General features: G+C 41.9%; 1 protein-coding gene across 5 annotated transcripts in view; it reads left to right on the top strand.

Moving 5' to 3' along the window:
* C3H6orf118 (chromosome 3 C6orf118 homolog) overlaps positions 1-19,175 on the top strand; it is a 45,416-nt gene that overhangs the window by 12,652 nt on the left and 13,589 nt on the right. For 2 of the 5 annotated variants that reach the window (XM_073337879.1, XM_073337878.1), the window contains exons 4-9: positions 4,136-4,195; positions 6,601-6,725; positions 8,541-8,599; positions 11,470-11,666; positions 14,561-14,614; positions 16,233-16,294. In XM_073337879.1, the coding sequence (XP_073193980.1) occupies positions 4,136-4,195; positions 6,601-6,725; positions 8,541-8,599; positions 11,470-11,666; positions 14,561-14,614; positions 16,233-16,294 (557 nt within the window). The other 3 variants (XR_012158126.1, XM_073337880.1, XM_073337881.1) reach the window with 3 other exon arrangements.

Raw genomic sequence — 19,175 nt, 5'->3', positions numbered from 1 at the left:
CCAAACAGCTCTTCCCCAGTAACCAGTATTAGTTTGGTGGTGGTAGCGGCCAATTCAAGGACAACAGGTGGAATATTTTGTACCTTGGGGAAGTTTTGACCTAAGCTGGTAAAGATAAGCTTAGGAGGGTTTTCATGCAGGTCCCCACATCTGTACCCTAGAGTTCAGAGTGGGGGAGGAACCTTGACAGTCCCGTTTGCTCTTGCCAACTGATCAAGTTGGCAAGAGCAAATGGGACAAAAGCCCACTTTTGCCAAAAAAAAGTTAGGACAGTGAGGACAGTGCTTAAAAAAGGTACTGTCCCAGCTAAAATGGTCACCTTACCTCCCCACTTAAGCTGCAGGGCGGTCATTGTAAACATGGTTTGATCTTAACCAGTTTTTACAAGTGTTTTAAATAAATGGTTAATGTTTTGGAAAATGTTCTCTATATTAATAGTTAGTGGTATGGTATTTACACAAATGCTAATTAAAATAATATTTAATGTTAAATAGCCAATGAAAAAGTAAAAAATATATTTAATCATGGTAGCGGAAATATAGGAATGGTAAAAGGTAAATTTAATTTTAATTATTTAAGGGGTGTTATAATTGATTATAAAAAGGGTAGCCTGCTACTTTTAGCTTAGGTATGCCCATCCATCATCAAGGAACTGATAGAAAAAGGATTATACACACTTTCTTCATTTAGGGACTAATCACCTTTAAAAATGCCTCATTCCACCTTAAAATATAAGTATAAATGCAGTGTATGGTTATATTGTAATGCCTGTTTTCTTAAGTATTTTATATTAAATAAAGTTTTTAATTTTATCACTTAATGTGCTATTCACAAATCTCCACTAAATTCAATTATCTATAACTACCCTGCAGGCTCAAGCCTTAAAAAATTCAGTTTGGTTTTTATCCCTCATTTTTAAACTGCGAATTGGAAATATATAAATCAAAGGTTACACTTGAAGGTTTATAGCAATTAACTAGGTCTCTTAACATAACTTGGCAAAATCTTCAACCGTAATAGGCATAGAGCACATGCCATTAAAAGGTACTAAATCCGGAGTTTCACAAGGTCTTTAACTGTGACTTTATGAATGCCACAGACTCCATGTTTTCTTATATTTTCAATACTTGCCTTTCATCTTCATTTCGGCTGCTGTTCTCCAGTTTCTAAGGCTTTGTCTACACTATACACCTTATAGTGACATGGCCGTTCAGCTACAGCCATGCCGCTAGAAGGTGCACAGTGTAGCCCCTCTTTGCCGACAAAACTCTTCCACCCCCAATAAGCGGCAGTAGCTTTGTTAGAAGAAAAGGAGTATTTGTGGCACCTTAGAGACTAACCAATTTATTTGAGCATAAGCTTTCGTGAGCTACAGCTCACTTCATCGGATGCACACCGTGGAAACTGCAGATCTTTTTATATACACACAAAGCATGAAAAAATACCTCCCCCCACCCCACTCTCCTGCTGGTAATAGCTTATCTAAAGTGACCACTCTCCTTACAATGTGTATGATAATGAAGGTGGGCCATTTCCAGCACAAATCCAGGGTTTAACAAGAACATCTGGGGGGGGGGGGTAGGAAAAAACAAGGGGAAATAGGTTACCTTGCATAATGACTTAGCCACTCCCAGTCTCTATTCAAGCCTAAGTTAATTGTATCCAATTTGCAAATGAATTCCAATTCAACAGTTTCTCGCTGGAATCTGGATTTGAAGTTTTTTTGTTGTAATATCACAACTTTCATGTCTGTGATCGTGTGACCAGAGAGATTGAAGTGTTCTCCGACTGGTTTCTGAATGTTATAATTCTTGACATCTGATTTGTGTCCATTTATTCTTTTACGTAGAGACTGTCCAGTTTGACCAATGTACATGGCAGAGGGGCATTGCTGGCACATGATGGCATATATCACATTGGTGGATATGCAGGTGAACGAGCCTCTGATAGTGTGGCTGATGTTATTAGGCCCTGTGATGGTGTCCCCTGAATAGATATGTGGGCACAGTTGGCAACGGGCTTTGTTGCAAGGATAGGTTCCTGGGTTAGTGGTTCTGTTGTGTGGTATGTGGTTGTTGGTGAGTATTTGCTTCAGGTTGGGGGCCTGTCTGTAGGCAAGGACTGGCCTGTCTCCCAAGGTTTGTAAGAGTGTTGGGTCATCCTTCAGAATAGGCTGTAGATCCTTGATAATCCATTGGAGGGTTTTAGTTGGGGGCTGAAGGTGACGGCTAGTGGCATTCTGTTATTTTCTTTGTTAGGCCTGTCCTGTAGTAGGTGACTTCTGGGAACTCTTCTGGCTTTATCAATCTGTTTCTTCACTTCCGCAGGTGGGTATTGTTGTTGTAAGAATGCTTGATAGAGCTCTTGTAGGTGTTTGTCTCTGTCTGAGGGGTTGGAGCAAATGCGGTTGTATTGCAGAGCTTGGCTGTAGACGATGGATCGTGTGGTGTGGTCAGGGTGAAAGCTGGAGGCATGTAGGTAGGAATAGCGGTCAGTAGGTTTCCGGTATAGGGTGGTGTTTATGTGACCATCATTTATTAGCACTGTACTGTCACAAATCAGATGTCAAGAATTATAACATTCATAAACCAGTCGGAGAACACTTCAATCTCTCTGGTCACGTGATCACAGACATGAAAGTTGTGATATCACAACAAAAAAACTTCAAATCCAGACTCCAGCGAGAAACTGTTGAATTGGAATTCATTTGCAAATTGGATACAATTAACTTAGGCTTGAATAGAGACTGGGAGTGGCTAAGTCATTATGCAAGGTAACCTATTTCCCCTTGTTTTTTCCTACCCCCTCCTCCCCCAGACGTTCTTGTTAAACCCTGGATTTGTGCTGGAAATGGCCCACCTTGATTATCATACACATTGTAAGGAGAGTGGTCACTTTAGATAAGCTATTACCAGCAGGAGAGTGGGTTTGTGTGTGTGTGGGGGGGAGAGGGGTGAGAAAACCTGGATTTGTGCTGGAAATGGCCCAACTTGATTATCATACACATTGTAAGGAGAGTGATCACTTTAGATAAGCTATTAGCAGCAGGAGAGTGGGGTGGGAGGAGGTATATTTTCATGCTTTGTGTGTATATAAAAAGATCTTCTACACTTTCCACAGTATGCATCCGATGAAGTGAGCTGTAGCTCACGAAAGCTTATGCTCAAATAAATTGGTTAGTCTCTAAGGTGCCACAAGTACTCCTTTTCTTTTTGCGAATACAGACTAACATGGCTGTTACTCTGAAACCTGTCAGTAGCTTTGTTGGCAGGAGAGTGCTCAGCCAACAAAGCGCTGTTCACACCGGCACTTTTCATCGGCAAAACTTTTGTCATTCGGGGTTAACCTTTCAGTGTCTTAATTTCCCTCTCTCTGTAAAATTAGGATGGTAATACTTCCCCATGTAAAGCTCTCAGAGATCTACATATGAAAAATGCTGATTCCTGTATTATTACCTAGCTGCAATAGTCAGTGTTTGTTATCCCCCCTCTGTTTTTGAACTGTCGTCATGTTGAAAGTTAACATTTAAAACTCTCTGGACATCAAATCTATTTGTCCCTCCGGCTGTACCCTTGTGAGAGTGACTCTAATATGGAACAGAACCTAAAAACTCTGTTACGAAAATTGAGTTTCACTCTTTCTGTTCTGTACATAGTCGAGTTATGCCATTGGCATTAGACAGTGCCAGGTTGACACACGGTCTGATATTTGAGAGGGAGAGAAATGGCAACATTTCACACTTGTTAAGAAAGTGAACACACCCCAGTGCCTTCCAATAGTTGGCAATGGGTAATGGCAAAAGGCAGGAAACAGAGTACTATCTTGGATTAATGGCAGTGAGAAGAGAAGGAGCGGCAGGTTGGAGAAAAAAGACAGTCTATGTTAAAGGAAGCTTGAGGGGGTGGCAAGAATGCACTACGAATCGGTATATTTACTAACAAATGACATGATCCAACTCTTTCAAATGACTTCAGTGAGATCAAGACCACACTCATTCCTAGCCCTATCAGAAAAGGTTCTTGTAGAGCACGTACAGTACGTGGTTGCTGGTGTTGAAGTGAATCCAGTTTGTATAATCTCTGAACATTGTTGATAATTGTTCTGTAATGTTCCTTGTTCCTCTTTGTTTGTTTAGAATGAATATGAGCTCTACATGGTGATACTTCTGGATTCTCTGCCTACAACACAATACAAGGTAATAGTCGTTTGCCAATGGCAGCTCAGAAGGAGGTCACAAGGTCAATGTTACTTGCATTCAAAGCTTAGAAAACAGTGGGTGGAGCCACATGGATGAGTTAAAACTTCCTTTGGACACATGCAAACGGATACATGCACACATGAGCGCACACACACACAAGCTACATGAAACTGAACAGCCCTTGATTGTTTTGTCCTGTGATTTAGACACTTTTGGGACTGCTGAAAGTGATGTGCACTTATCTTTGATACAAAGATCTAAAGCCTGCCTGTTATTTCATTGCTTATGAGGACTTCTGCAGGAGCACCAACAGCAAAAGGCTAAGGAGGCTGCAGATCTCAGGCATAAAAACAGAGTTGGCAGAAGCAGCATGAATTGAATATGTTGAAGCACCCAACCATGACGTCTGTCTATATGTATTGTTGGGGGCTTTGACTTCATTGATGAATACTGCATCTGCACACTGTTCACTCTGTATTAAGATATGTTCCATTTTCTTCTGTGGTCAGAAGGGGGAATTTAAGTAGAACGAATGGCTCGGGGATTCGTAATTTAAATTCAGTATTATTTATCTCTGAGTCACTGGTTGAAGCAAGCACAGAATGATAGTGACTTTTAGTCCCTACCACTGACATCTGTTTTGTTGGTCTCTGTCGAGTGAGCTAGTGGTTTCACTCCAATTCCTAGTGGACTTATATCTGCGTCACAAAATACCACCCTCACAAATGGAAAAGAAAGCATTCTGAATAAGTGCCAAGCTGCAATGTCCAGCTATGTGTAGACATGTTACATAAATATATGTTCACACAGCCAGATGTTTAAAGCTAAGAGAGTGGGGAGGGTTCCTCCGAGAAATGTTCTGCACAGTGATTTTGTGCGGAGCACAAAATCTGAATTTTAAACTTTGGTATTTGTACTGAAAATTACACAGAGCTGTGTAAACATTTCAAGCCAGAAACTCCTGTCTAAGGCAATTTTGTGGTGTATTGTTCCCTTAAAGCAGGAGGAGAATTCCTCCTGTGCAGAGGAACTCACCACTGGAATGAAGCTGGTAAAGTTAGCTTCCTGTGCATTCTACATCAGCTGCCTTCCCCCGCTCCCCCTTAGCATAATGGGAAGAAAAAGGAACGTTGGGAGTGTTCTGGGGTGCAATACAGGCAGGACAGGGAGGGGGGGTGCTGTGATTCACCTGATTCTCCACCAGCATGTAGTCATTTGGGCCAGGGACTGGGTAGCTTTGAATCAGGTAGCAGAAACTGGCTCTCTAAGGGTAGGGATCCATAGTAGCTGGGAACATGCTTCCCAGAGTGGGTAGACAGACCCATACTAGCTCCACTTGAGCTAGCCCACTAAACATAGTTGTGTGGCCATAGTGGCAGTGTGGCCTTGCTGACCCTGCAGACCCAGGGAGTCAGGTAATCTGGTGCGTTTGTTCTCAGGAGGGCTTGCCCGAACCGCCACACATGCTGTGGTGGCCACACTGCTATTTTTAGGACTCTCACTCAAGGAGAACTAGGGCACATCTGTCAACCCGCACTGGGAAGCACGCTCCCTGTCGCTGTGTTGACACACCTTATTCTCTTTTGTAATTGTTTTATTTTCTCTGATTGATAGTGTTTTCTGCTGTTGTTATATATTGCTGTCAGGAAGCTTGTAACACAAGGATACTGTGTGACATTTTATACTTTTGTTTTGCTTTTACTGTGAAATATAAAAGTAATTGTTTCGGTCAATGGTCTCCTGCCAACCACAAGTACAGGCTTTTGTTGTAGGCTCAAGGTGAAAATCCTGGCCCTATGGGAGTTTACCATTTACTTCAATGGGGTGAGAATTTCACCCTAGGTACCACCTCCCTTTCTTAATGGCACTCTGTGCTGGGGCCCTGGTGCTGCTGTGTTACTATGATGATCTGTTGAAATCACAGTAATGATGAACCTGAAACTGCTGACAGTAGTGGAAGTATGCTTTCTCTAGCATAACTAGCCCATTACACAGGAGAGAAGCAACGAAAGTGATTATCCCACAAGCAGCAAAGCCTTCAGATGGATAGGAATGGAGAGATAATTGGCTGGGGAAGACACACAGCATTGTCAGTCTTCTTTCTGTTGGTAACCACCTTTACTCTACCTTTCCAATATCTCGGTGGAATTAGAATGAATTGTCCATTTATAGAGATGGTTGTAAAACATGCGGTAGTTTTTCTGGTTCATCAGTGGAAGTGTTAGCATTAGCACTTATCCTCATTCAGAAGTTTCCCTCAGAATTGATTTTTCACCTCAAAAAAAAAAAATTGTGATCGGCCCAATGGAGAAAAATTGTACAAGTTCTTGCATATTTCTTCCATATGCCCCTTATAAATGTGCACGTTCTCATATTTCACTCCTGTTTATTTAATCTCACAGACCCTGATGGCTCAGGTAAAAGGTATGGAGAAAAGAACTCTGAAGACGCGAGAAATAGAAGAGCTCAGGCGAGAAGTACAGACCCTTGTGAAAAAAGCCAAAAGTGTCTGGGAGAGAAATGAAGAGTAAGTGCCGTAAGTGTAAGGGATGTACAAACCATATGTGTTATCCCATTCTAGTGCCTAGTACTCATAGAGGATGAGAGTCTATTACTACTGCAAAAGAAATGGAGTTATTCCTCGCTCAAGTTGTTGAGTCCATACTGGACTGTTGAAATCTTGCTGGTGACCCATTTACATGAATTGGAGACAATTCAATCACATGCTCCTGCCTCCAACACCCCTTCCATCAAAGTCAAGAACTAGCGAGTCACAATCTAACCTAGTTGACTTTTGCTCCCTTTCATCTTTTTTCCTTATTCTCATTTGCATGAGCTACCTAGATTAGATGACTGAATAGGTCTGTTTAATTTATTTTGTAGTTATTTTTATTTGATCAAAATTGTGTACATAACAGCATTAACACTGCGCTTTCCAAATTTATTTTGTATAATTCCATGATCATTAAGATATTGAAGTGTGACAGAGCCTTGTTTACACCAAACGAAACTGTAGCAAAAACATGTTGCTAATAAACAGTGCCCAAACAATTAAACATGTAGATGTCTACAGAGACAGATTGTGCGACAGATTGGTATGGGAGAAGGGTTTTATTGATATCAGTTTGGGATGGCTCATAAGAACAGTCATACTGGTTCAGACCAATGGTCCGTCTAGCCTAGTATCCTGTCTCCTGACAGTGGCCAATTCCAGGTGCTCCAGAGGGAATGAACAGAAGAGGTAATCATCAAGTGATCTGTCCCCTGTCACCCATTCCCAGCTTCTGGCAAACAGTGGCTAGGGACACTTCAGAGAATGGTTTTGTGTGTTGTGTTTGGAGTGTGTTGTAAAACCTTTATAACATCTCACAACTTCATGCATTCTGTATATGCACCATATCATACAAATGTTTAGATTTTAAGAAAAATGCATTTTTACTATTTTCTGTATTCTTCTAGTAGCAAATCCAGCTGCCTTTCTTACCATGAATCCAACTGTGTTGGGCTCAGAGGGTAGAAGTCCATTATCACAAGATCTTCCAGGTCTAGAGGGGAGTCTGTGTTACAAGAGAAATGGGATTTCCCTGTCCCAATGGTATCTTCATTTCTGCCACTAGTAATCTGAATTTAAAGCTGTAACATTTTTAAGTAGACCAAAGGTGTTACTGGTGTAGGTCTGAATTTTGCTTGGGCTCATGTAATTGTTGGTGGAGGAGGGGCAGAAGAAGGAAATGTTTCTTGGTTGATATCTTTTTAAAATGGCATTTGTTTGAAGCTGCTTGCAATTTTAAAACAAGTCCAGGGGAGATGGATTAATCAGCAGAGAGCAGGTGAGGGGGGGCAAGTATGTGATCAGCTGATCATTACATGGGTCTGCAGTGGATTACACGGACAGCACTCCACATGTGTTTCTGGGTTATGTGTGTACCCTACCATGTGTTTAAATGATGTGTAGTTGTTTCAGTAGTTCCATTTAGCAAACAAGCTGTTTTCTCTCTGTTGCCATTTTAATATTACTTCCTTCAGGAAACAAGGGCTTAGTATGATGATGCCTCGAGTCTGCAAGTTTCTCAGAGCAGGGATCATGGACCAAATTCTTCTCTGATTTACATCACTCGAATCCAGAGTAACTCCAGTCAGTTCACTGAATTAACCATTACTCTGCATTTACACAAGTATACCTGAGCTCAGAATTTGGCCTGTGGATGTCCGTGGGAATCCTCACATGTATCAGAGCTGCAGGATTACCTGAATTGCCTTGGCTCATGTCTAATCTGCAGCGTGATACTCAAAACATGGCAGTGATCACATTAACACAGTGTTCTCTTTTGTTCCACGCTAGACTCAGAAATGAATTAGAAATTCAATTGTGGGTGAGCCAGTCTCCTGAGAGTAAAATTGGTAAGTAACAACACAGTGTGGATTTACAGAATTGATGTTTTGCAAGAAACAAATACACACACGCATGCACGCGCATATATTGTGACTCAGGGTATCAAAACACACTAAAGCTAAACAGCTTCTCACGAAAAGCAAAGAAATAGATCTCAGTGGTGCTGAGCATCTTGTGGGATAATGCAACATAACATTTTCCTTGCTTTTCATTCTTGGCCTGATCTAAATCCCACTGAAATCAACAGGAGAATTTGCATTTATTAAAGAACACGGGGCATGTGTCACACCAAATAAGACCCGTGGTCCATCTAGTTAAGTATCTTATAGCCAGCAGGAGATGCCTCAGACGTGAGATAATCTGATACTTCATGAAGGTCTTGTCCTGATCTCTAATAGTCAGAGGGCAGGTTAAGTTGTGCAGCATGAGCTTTCGTAGTCCTTTCATAAACTCTTTTAAGCATCAGCGACTATAACTCTGGATAATCTTGTTATTTATATAAATGTTTGATCCCTCTTTGACACTTGCTAAATTCTCAGCCTCAACAACATCCTGTGGCAATGAGTTCCACAGTCTAATTCTGTGCTGCATGAATAATTCTCTCCTTTGATCAGTTTTGAATTTGCCTTCAATGAGCATTGGATCAGGGTCTTTCAGCTGATTCAATAAAGAAAAGAGTATGTGAATCTGGAAGCTCATGAAAGGGCAAAAAGGAAAGAGACTTCATTTTCTGATGAACTGGGCCATTTCTGAAGTTCTGTAAAATGTCATCAGGGTAGAATACAGTATGCCAAGTCAGACTGCATAGTACATCTATATTTCATGCATTTGTTAAACTTCTGTACTTATGGCAGATGCAAAACATGGCTTCTTTACATAGCATGTGACCATATAAAATGGTAAGCTTCTACACTGTAAATAGAGAGAATAAATAAATAGCCACATGAGTTGTTAAGGTGAGATGCTTTCTGGCTGTCTCTGATAGCTGCTCCACACATATGTTAAATACAAAATGGCAGCTTCTGAAATGGAGGACGTAACTCTGTTTTGGCCCATACTCTCCCTGTCAATTAAATACAGCATCATACCCAAGGCTGCATGTGATCTGTTATTAGTGCCTTATTTTAGGTGCTACTATCAGTATCTTACTTATTATTATGAACGCATGTTGCATATGAAAAGTGCCGTATAATCAAACCAACTTCTGCTCTTCCATCACTCAGGAAATGTGCTGGCCCAAATTCCTCCCTGATGTAACTCCATGCACTTTAGTGGACTTAGCTGGGGTTGCATTTGCTTTGCTATGTCTGATTCTACAACTTGGCCCAGGCTTTGAATTCCAAAGGTTTACAGCTGTCCCTCTCAGAAATGATAATTGGCTCTAGATCTCTGACAGAACTAATGAATTTGAAGTTTCTAGGCCAAGACATTTCTTAGAGATGGCTGTGCATGAAACAAGTTAGAAGACTTAAGAACTATGTGAAAATGCTTCCTTTTTTAAAGTCTTGCATCTCAGAAGTGCTGGTCCAATTCATTCCAAGCTCCCCTCCCTAACATTTTCAATATATTAGACAACTGTATGGGGAAAGCTTCAGATAAAAAGGAATTACAAAGAACAAAATTAGAAGGGGCTGAATACTATGCTTAAAAATCCAATATGAGATTGAGGCCCAAATGTGCTAGTCACTATACAAACACATAGTAAGAGACAGTCCTTGTTCTGTACACTTATAGTCGAGACAAGACAGAAAAGGAAATACTACTATTATTCCCATTTTATAGATGGAGAACTGAAGCAGAGAGATTAAGATATTTGGCAAAGGTCACACACGAAGTCTGTGGCATAAGCAAGAACTGAATTCAGGTCTCCTGAGCGTAGAACCTTAACCACAATGATAATCTTTAGCAGTTTGTGCCTTCAAAACCTTTACAAACATTACAAATTACCGCATTGTTTTTAGCAAATCCCTCCTTAAAACTCACCTCTGCTGTGAGGCCTACCTACAATAGACGGGGGGTATGCAGTGACTGCTGTTTATTATACCAAGTATGATCACTGGAAGGACAAAGGCAGAAATGTGATGCTGCCTGTTTCCTGGCGGGGGATGTGTGGAAGAAGATGATGCTCACTGCATGGAACAGGAAATGAAGGCTTTGTGTACACTGGACTGTTGTCAGTAAAGGTTTGTCGTTCAGGGGTGTGAAAAAAACACACACATCTCCCCCCGAATGACAAAAGTTTTACTGATGAAAAGCGCTGGTGTGAACAGCGCTTTGTCGGCGGGTGAGCTCTCCTGCGACAAAGAGCGGCTACACTGCGCACCTGTTGCGGCACGGCTCTGTCGCGAAAAGGTGCGTGGTGTAGACATAGCCTAAGTTAGAAACATAGGTAGCTGCAAGGGATGGCAAACAAGTGTGCAGTTGGGGAGGGTCATCTGAATAGAGAAGGATCTTTGGTTTGAAAAAAACATTAGAGCATCACCATAACAAAACACTGTATAATTTATGAACGGTTATTTCTAAATATTTTAGCAGATACTTAGCAGAGATACTTTACTCACTAACTGGGCAGATTTTTCATTCTTTTTTTAAAACACTCAATCAACTTTATTATCTACTAGGAATGAACCAGACACTATCATACTCACTGTGCTGCCGGACAAGATGTAATTCCCAGGTACCATGCGTGCCTGCAAGCTGATTCATCATCTGGCAATTTCTGAGAAAAGAGCATGCAATCTAATGTCTCACTGGTCTCTCTGTAGACATTTTGCCATTTTCACTGGGTCCTCAAACTGAGATTGCAACGGTTTAGCACAGAATAGCCAAATAATTCTCTGGCAACACTATCTTATTAACCATGCCTGCCTTTTTATAGTTCCAGAGACCTCCAGGGACCATACTATGAAACTGCCTGAAGAGAAACCTCTCACCCTTGCTGAACAGATTGAATCTATGAGGTGCCAAGTTCTCGCTAAGTGGGAGGAAATGCAAGCGCTAGAGAAAGAGATTCGAGAAACCATGACTTATGCTGGGATGGCAAATACTATAGAGAAGATGGTTAAAGACATAGAGGCATGACATAATTATTTCTAAACAGTTCCTATCAAGTTTATTGGTGCCTAGCTAGCTACTTTGGTGATGGGCTCTTTAGAACGAGACAGACAGTGACTCAGTTGCCTGTATTTTCTCCTCTGAGAACATACATCTCTACTCCTTGTACTTATATGGCCGCAACCCACCATGGTGTTTAGGCTTTGATCCTGCAATGTGATGCATATGGGTGGACCCCCGCGTTAAAGTAAATGGAGCTCTGGAGACACAGGGGTCTGTCTGCATGCACCACATTGCAGGATTGAGGCTTTAGAGCCATATGTATTGTAAAGTACATACGTTAAAATATATAAGTGATACAGGTGGAGGGTCTGATTTTTTTTTTAAACTGATGTTCTCTCCTTTTGCTCCTGCACTTGATGTGTGGTAATAACTGTGTGCACTGGTAAGGTCATAACAGGTGGGATTTTCAAAAGCACTTGGTTGGCCTAACTCTTCTCCTATTGAAGACAATGGTAAACTCCCATTGGCTTAAAGGGAGCATGGCTGGACCAGCACTGAGCACTTTTAAAAAATCCTACCCGTAGACATCTAAATATATGAATGTGCCTGCAAATCAATTTCTTGGATGTCTAAATGAACTTAGCTGTGAGCACCACATTTCAGGCACAGAAAGGAAGGCCTGGATGATTCCAGACTGAAAATATAAGGCCTATAATATACTGTCAATATATAATAAAATCCTTATTTAATAAAACCAAGCAGAGGAATAAAACTACAAATATATCATCTGTTTGTATTCCAGTAGCATTCAGAGGTCCCAGTCAGGATTGGAGCCTCACTGTGCTGAGGATAAGAGACAGTCCCTGCTCTGGAGTGTACAGTCTAAGGCTCTGATCTCGCAGAGACTTTAAGGGCCTAACTTTAGCTCTGTGAGTGGTCCCATTGAAGTCTTGGGATCACTGACAGTATGACAAGTCAAATGTGTGTAAGTGCCTGCAGGATTGGTGCCAAACACATTAAAAACAGCATTCTCTTTCCTTTGGAAATTATGCCACTAGAAATACCACAAGCTCTCAACAGAGCCATGCTTTCCCTGTCCCTGATCAGGTGGATAGGAATCCCAGGTGTGTTCAGTGAAATAATTTCCTGAAATTAAATAAAAGCTGAATATTCCCTGCTCATGCAGAAAGTGAAATGTGGCACAGTTATTGATGGGTAGACATGATTTAAATACACATCTAACATTCAAATGTTTCCCCAAGCCTTTTGTCCTCTGAGGCTGAATTTAGCCTTCCTTCAGGACATCAGATCCATTCAGTTAGTTGTACTGGTAGTAAAACAGAGCAGTCATGCAATTGTGTAGCATCCAGGAAAAAATATGAAAACAAACACACAGACCAAAATTCATGCACACTCCACACTTCTTGTCTTTTCCAGATCAAGTGCACAGACCATCATGGTGTTTGCTGGGTTTCACTTGGGTGCCTTTAAACTGACAGAATACATTCCAATTCTTTGTCTTGTCTGCCAATTTTTTCAATCTTGTCTTCTTATCAAACCGTACAAGACAGAAAACTAGTTCACTTAAAAAAAACAAAAACCTGTCACCCACAAATGACAAACATTCATTTGGAGAGAAAGACTGGACTCAGATGAATTTATATAGTGTTAATGTATTAGATCAGAGAATAACAACAATAAGCCACCACAGTTTTCCATGTTTGTACTGGCAAAGAAAGGGTATAAGCCCAAGATATTTTCTGAAAATTTTCTTTTGCAAACTGATCAACAATGTGTGAGTTATGCCCCTCACAGCTAAATAAACAATTAATTTCTGGGCGAAATGTGAAGCACCTTAAGGGAATAAATCCTTTCTCTGCTCCAGAGATACCGATTAAGGGGACACGAGTAACCAGAAGTTCCTTATATGGGTTTAACTTTCTGTTCATGTTATTTTTATTTGTTTAATTTAAACTACAATTTGAGGACTTCAATAAAACAGATATAGGCGTGAGGTTTTTTTTTTTGTAGGAGTGGTGGGTGAAATTCTGTGGCTGGCGTTGTGCAGGAGGTCAGACTAGATGATCATAATGGTCCCTTCTGACCTAAATATCTATGAATCTATGAATTTTTTTACTAACTTTACCTGAGCTGGAATGAGGAAGAGCAGCCAGCAGAGGGCACTGTTGCACAGCGTTCTCAGCCTGAGAGATGCAGCTGCTGCCTGAGGCAGACCGGCTGGATGCTTCATGTGTAGCCACTCCAGGTGTCACAGCACATTATGACTAAAAAATTGCTGACTTTCTAATTTTTACCATATAATTATAAAATAAATACTTTGGAATAAAAATATTGTACTTACATTTCAGTGTACAGAGTATAGAGCAGTCTAAACAAGTGATTGTCTTTACCCTATTTTAGTTTGTACTGACTTTGTTAGTGCTTTTTATGTAGCCTGTTGTAAAACTAGGCAAATGTCGAGATGAGCTGATGTCCCCCCTGGAAGACCTCTGCATATTCCCAGGAGTACATGTACCCCTGGTTGAGAACCACTGCTCTACAAAGTCTGAGACATTAGTTCCCCAAGCAAATGGGTGGTTAGTTAATCTGGGTCTGAATGTATAAGGTGTATATGATTTCAAATTATTATTCATAATAATAAAGCTATAATCTAAACCTTGCACCCACTGGATATTTAGACAAAGGGCAAGTATGCTATCATTTAAGAAGAGCAAGCTAATTGAACCAGCCCATCTTTGTAGTTCTCCTAACACTATGATGTCATAATGCCAAGATGGCAGGAACCTGTACTGTGCACATGTATGAAATTTTAAAAATAGGTCAGTTCAATGACTTGCGTTTTTGGAAATGTTGCGCTCCAGTTTAGCAAAGCTGTGTTATTGCTTTTACAGGCCGAAGCTGTCAAACTCAGCTCAGACAACAGCTTCCTTCAGAAACAAATCAAAGTAAGTTTCTTCTTTAGAACTGTGATATGGTCCAAAGCCCCATTATTAAACCTGTTTGCTCCAGTTGCCTTCACTAGGTCTAATCCAGAGCCCACTGAAGTCATTGGAAAGACTCCCATTTACTATTGTGGGCTCTGCGTGAGGCACAAGGTGAACCACCTGCTAGAGAGTAGAAAGGTGTTGGTTGTCCCTTTACTCTATTTTTCACCATTTAGGAGAGCTATTAGGGTACTTTGATCAGAAGCAAATTTCTCCTGATCACCATTTGCATTATTTTTTACAAGAACTTGTCAAAGCTTCATAATTCATAACTCAATCAATGATGCTAAAGCGGCTAGTATAATTAGGGAACTAGCATGAAGGACGGGTTCCTATGCTAGGTGGATTTAACATACCCACAAAATGCATAACTCACAAAAGAGTATGGTTGCCAACTTTCTAATCGCACAAAACCAAACACCCTAGCCCTGCCCCTTCCCCAAGGCCCCACCCCTCCCGCTCACTACATTCCCCTTCCCTCAGTGGCTCGCTCTTCCCTACCCTCACTCACTTTCACTGGGCTGGGGCGTCGGAAAGAGGGAGGGCTCTAACTGGGGGTGCAGACTCTGGAGTAGGGCCAGAAATGAGGGGTTCAAGGTGCAGGAGGGGGCTCCGGGATGGGGCAGGGAGTTGGGGTTTAGGAGGGGGTGAGGACTCTGGATGGGGGTGCAGGCTCTGGGATGGGGCTGGGGATGAGGGGGTTAGGGTGCAGGAGGGGGCTCTGGGTTTGGTGGGGGTGAGGGATTTGGAATGTGGGAGGGGGCTGCGGGTTGAGGCAGGGGGTTGGGGTGCAGGAGGGGTTATGGACTCTGAGTTCGGGGTGCAGGCTCTAGGGTGGGGCTGGGATGACGGGTTTCAGGTGCTGGAGGGGGCTCAGGGTTGGGGCGCAGGCTTACTTCGGGCGGCTCCCAGTTAGTGGCGCAGCGGGTCTAAGGCAGCGTCCCTGCCTGTCCTGGCTCCATGCTGTGCCCGGGAAGCAGCCAGCAGATCTGGTTCCTAGGCAGGGGGGCCAGGAGGCTCCGTGTGCTGCTCTCGCCCACAGGCACTGCCCCCCCAGCTCCCATTGGTCCCGGTTCCTGGCCAATGGGAGTGCAGAGCCAGTGCTCGAGGCGGGGGCAGTGCAGGGAGCCCTGTGGCCCCCACACCTAGGAGCCGGACCTGCTGGCTGCTTCTGGGGGGTAACGCGGGGCCAGGACAGGTAGGGACTAGCCTGCCTTAGCCCTGCAGCTTTTAACGGCCTGGTCAGCGGTGCTGTAATCTAACCTAGTTGTCTTAATCTCTGCAATTGTTTCCTGTCAGTCTTTGTGAGAGCCTGTGAGAATCAACAGGAAGTGTAGCACTACATAATGTCCAAAGATGCCTGGCAACTTTAAACTTCCTGCTGAAGTTTAACCTTTTATAGCACAGGAACCATCGTATCCCTTTCCCATAAATTAGGGTTAAGAAGTTAAAAAAGACTTCAGCACCACCAATTACTTATCACAGATACTGCATCACAAACCATTTTTTTCTTAACCACTGAAAAATATTTCTCTGCATTTATACATAGATGAGTTTTTTGTTGTTGGTGTTTTTTTAGGAAGTTCAATACAACATCACAGGCATCTTAAATAAACAGAAGGTCACCCAGGAAATTCAGCGGTGAGTTTTAAATGTTAGTACGTATTTGAGATGTACTATATTGTTTTAGGTCTATATTATAAATGTTACATGTTACAGAATGATGATTGAAACCCCGTCATAAAAACGTCCCAGAATAGAGTAAGAAAGATCAGTTATTTATAGCTGCTAGGTTTAAGTATTACTTAGTACAACATACACAGTAGCACTTTAGGGATTAAGATAGGGACTCAGTTTAAATAAGGCCCTGTAGTCTAGAATAAGGTAAGAAAAAAATAATGTGAATCTGAGTGCTTCTGCATGATGTTTGATTGACACCCCCACTTGCTGCACTTGTCTATTCAACTATTGAGCAGATATATTTTAGAGGCTGTTTAAGCTTCCCCACACGGCCCTGCTGATATGCTTCTGACTTGCCCCAGAGAAGTGACCTCTGGGCATGAGATAGTAGTACAGTCTCCATGCCCATCCAGTCCTTGGCCTCTGTTCTGAGGCTGCGGTCCAGTGCTAGGTGTGGTAGTGTTTTTTATTATGTGGACTCATGTCCATAGGAACTGAACTGAGACCTTATTTCACACACAGCTCCTTTATTGTCTGTGGCTCTCTGGGTTAAGTAGTGCTGTTTGCATTCAAGGTATTTCAGAGTGCTTTGCAAAGGAATGAGTTAGAAAGTTTTAGTCACTACCAATGTTCACTCTAATTTTTGACAGGCCGTGTGCGCAAAAAATTTCTTCTGTGCAAATTATTGTGCTTCTGTGCAAATTTTTGTGCGTGTGGTGTTTTGCCGTGTGTGCGGGGTTTAGGATCTGTGCACGCGTGCTCAGCTTAGAGGGAACAGTGGTCACTGCAGAGCGGGGCTGGATCTGAATTGGTTGCCAGGGGCAGAAGACTGTACATTCCATTACCACTCCCCTCAGGCATCCTCCCCACCTTCCTACATGACATCTTGTTAGTATCAAGATGGGCTGAAAGAAAAAAGAGACAGCACGCAGCTAAGTCTGCATTATAAAGACTACACTTTTGACATCTATGCTTATTTCAGAGGTAAGTAAGGAAAGTATTTATTATTATGGTTTCAATTAGGTGCAAAGATTTAGCCCAAGACTTCATTTATTAGGTCTACAGATGATGTTTTCAGCTAACCACATACTGCTCTCTCTGTTAATTGTCTATATTCAAATTAGTGTAGTATAACATCAGGTTTGGGTATGTATTATAGGTCTGCAATATAGTTTTATGAAAACCTAACTTGCAAACTTCTGTAGCAGAAAGAGGTTAACAGTAGACTGAAAGTTACATAAAAAGTTTTAAGAGTCCATTTCAGTGATAATTTTTGGGCCAGATTTTTTTTCACATACCAGTTAGACACATGTGATATACTGGTATGGGGTCTGATCCAGTGCACACTGAAAGAAAAGCTTCTCATTGACTTAATGATCTGAGACATTAAATGCCTATCTCCTTATAGTATCTGTCCCCATAGTATTTTAACGCTATGCTATTTAACCATAGCTACAGACGTTATTCCCTGAGCCCAGATGGGAGGTGTGTATGTTTTTGGTGGTGAAAGTCTCACATTCAGTACCCACAGACAACAATGGTGTCTGTAGATACAGGGCCATGGTCTGCAAAATTCCCAAATGTACACATGCAGTTACGTGACTAATGGTACAAATCTGAATCTATATGTGTAGACTAGGATTAAAATGGCATAATAATGCAATTAGTGGAACACTGTTTCCTTCTCTTCTTACCTGCCAAGGGCTGAGTTTAAATGGAGTCTGTGCTTTATTTGCTGCCATTGACAGAATCACTAACTTTTAAATCAACAATTGGAATGTAGAAAAGTCACATCACTCTTTGAGGTATTTTAATGGAGTCTTGTGGCAAATAGAGAACTGTGATCTCAAATCTTGACATGTAAAAAGCTTTTCAGTTCAGTGTTAAACTTAAGAGAAGATTTCAGAATCTGCTTCATGCTCTTTTACTTAGTTGTAGATTGTCAGTCCGTGGTATCACAGTGGTTTTTATTTTTGGAGGTCCAGTGCCACATTGCAAAATGGCTCACAATTCATAGGGGAGACACAGAGCTGCTATGTAATTATCTAAGAATACTGATCTGTAGTAATGCTATAAATACTTATGTGACCAGGTCAGCAAAATGAAGTTGCTGTGTTTTGGGTTATTAGACTTTCCTGTCTGAATGTATTAAACTAGCTTGATAGGAGACTGTTGGAAAAACAGGCAGAAAAGCAACACAATGGATCTGGATAAGCAATCTCCCAACAAATAATTACCTCAGACAACAACCTACTTTCAAGCCCAGATCTGCAAGACTGCTTTGCCAGAGCTGGGAACTAACAGATCAAAAGGCTATAAGAAGTTACAAAGGCCTAAATCCACAAAGGGAATTAGTTGTTGCCCAGTGGAATTAACAAACACAATTTAGGCATTCAGACTCCCTATACAATACATGGGGAGAAAGTCGGTGCCTAAGAATGGGATTCATAGAAGAGAGCATGTGAGTGGGGAAGCTAAGTGAGGTGGCCAATAGAAAATGCAAAGGAGAGAGGTGGGGCCTGAACTCGGCTCTTGCCCTAATGCTGGGCTAGGAGGAGGTGCCTATTTCTGCTTGGGATTCACACCTGTGCACCCTCTCCTGGAATTAGGCACCTAAACCAGCTCAGTACTTTCTCATGGGAAAAAGTGTGTGTGTGTGTGTGGGGGGTGGTTATGGGAGAAAAAGAGCTCCCATGTCATTACAGCCAAGAGCCTGGTTGTTAGGGCACTCATGGGCGGGGGGGGGTGGAATAGGAGACCTGTTTTCAAATCCCTGCTGTGCCTGATCTGGAGCTCAGAATTGGGTCTCCCATATGCCAGGTGAGTGCTCTGACTAACAGGC

This window comes from Lepidochelys kempii, chromosome 3 (genome assembly GCF_965140265.1).
Source record: "Lepidochelys kempii isolate rLepKem1 chromosome 3, rLepKem1.hap2, whole genome shotgun sequence".
NCBI lineage: Eukaryota > Metazoa > Chordata > Testudines > Cheloniidae > Lepidochelys > Lepidochelys kempii.
The sequence above is the reverse complement of the archived record's forward strand: the minus strand, read 5'-3'. Positions and strand labels throughout refer to the sequence as shown.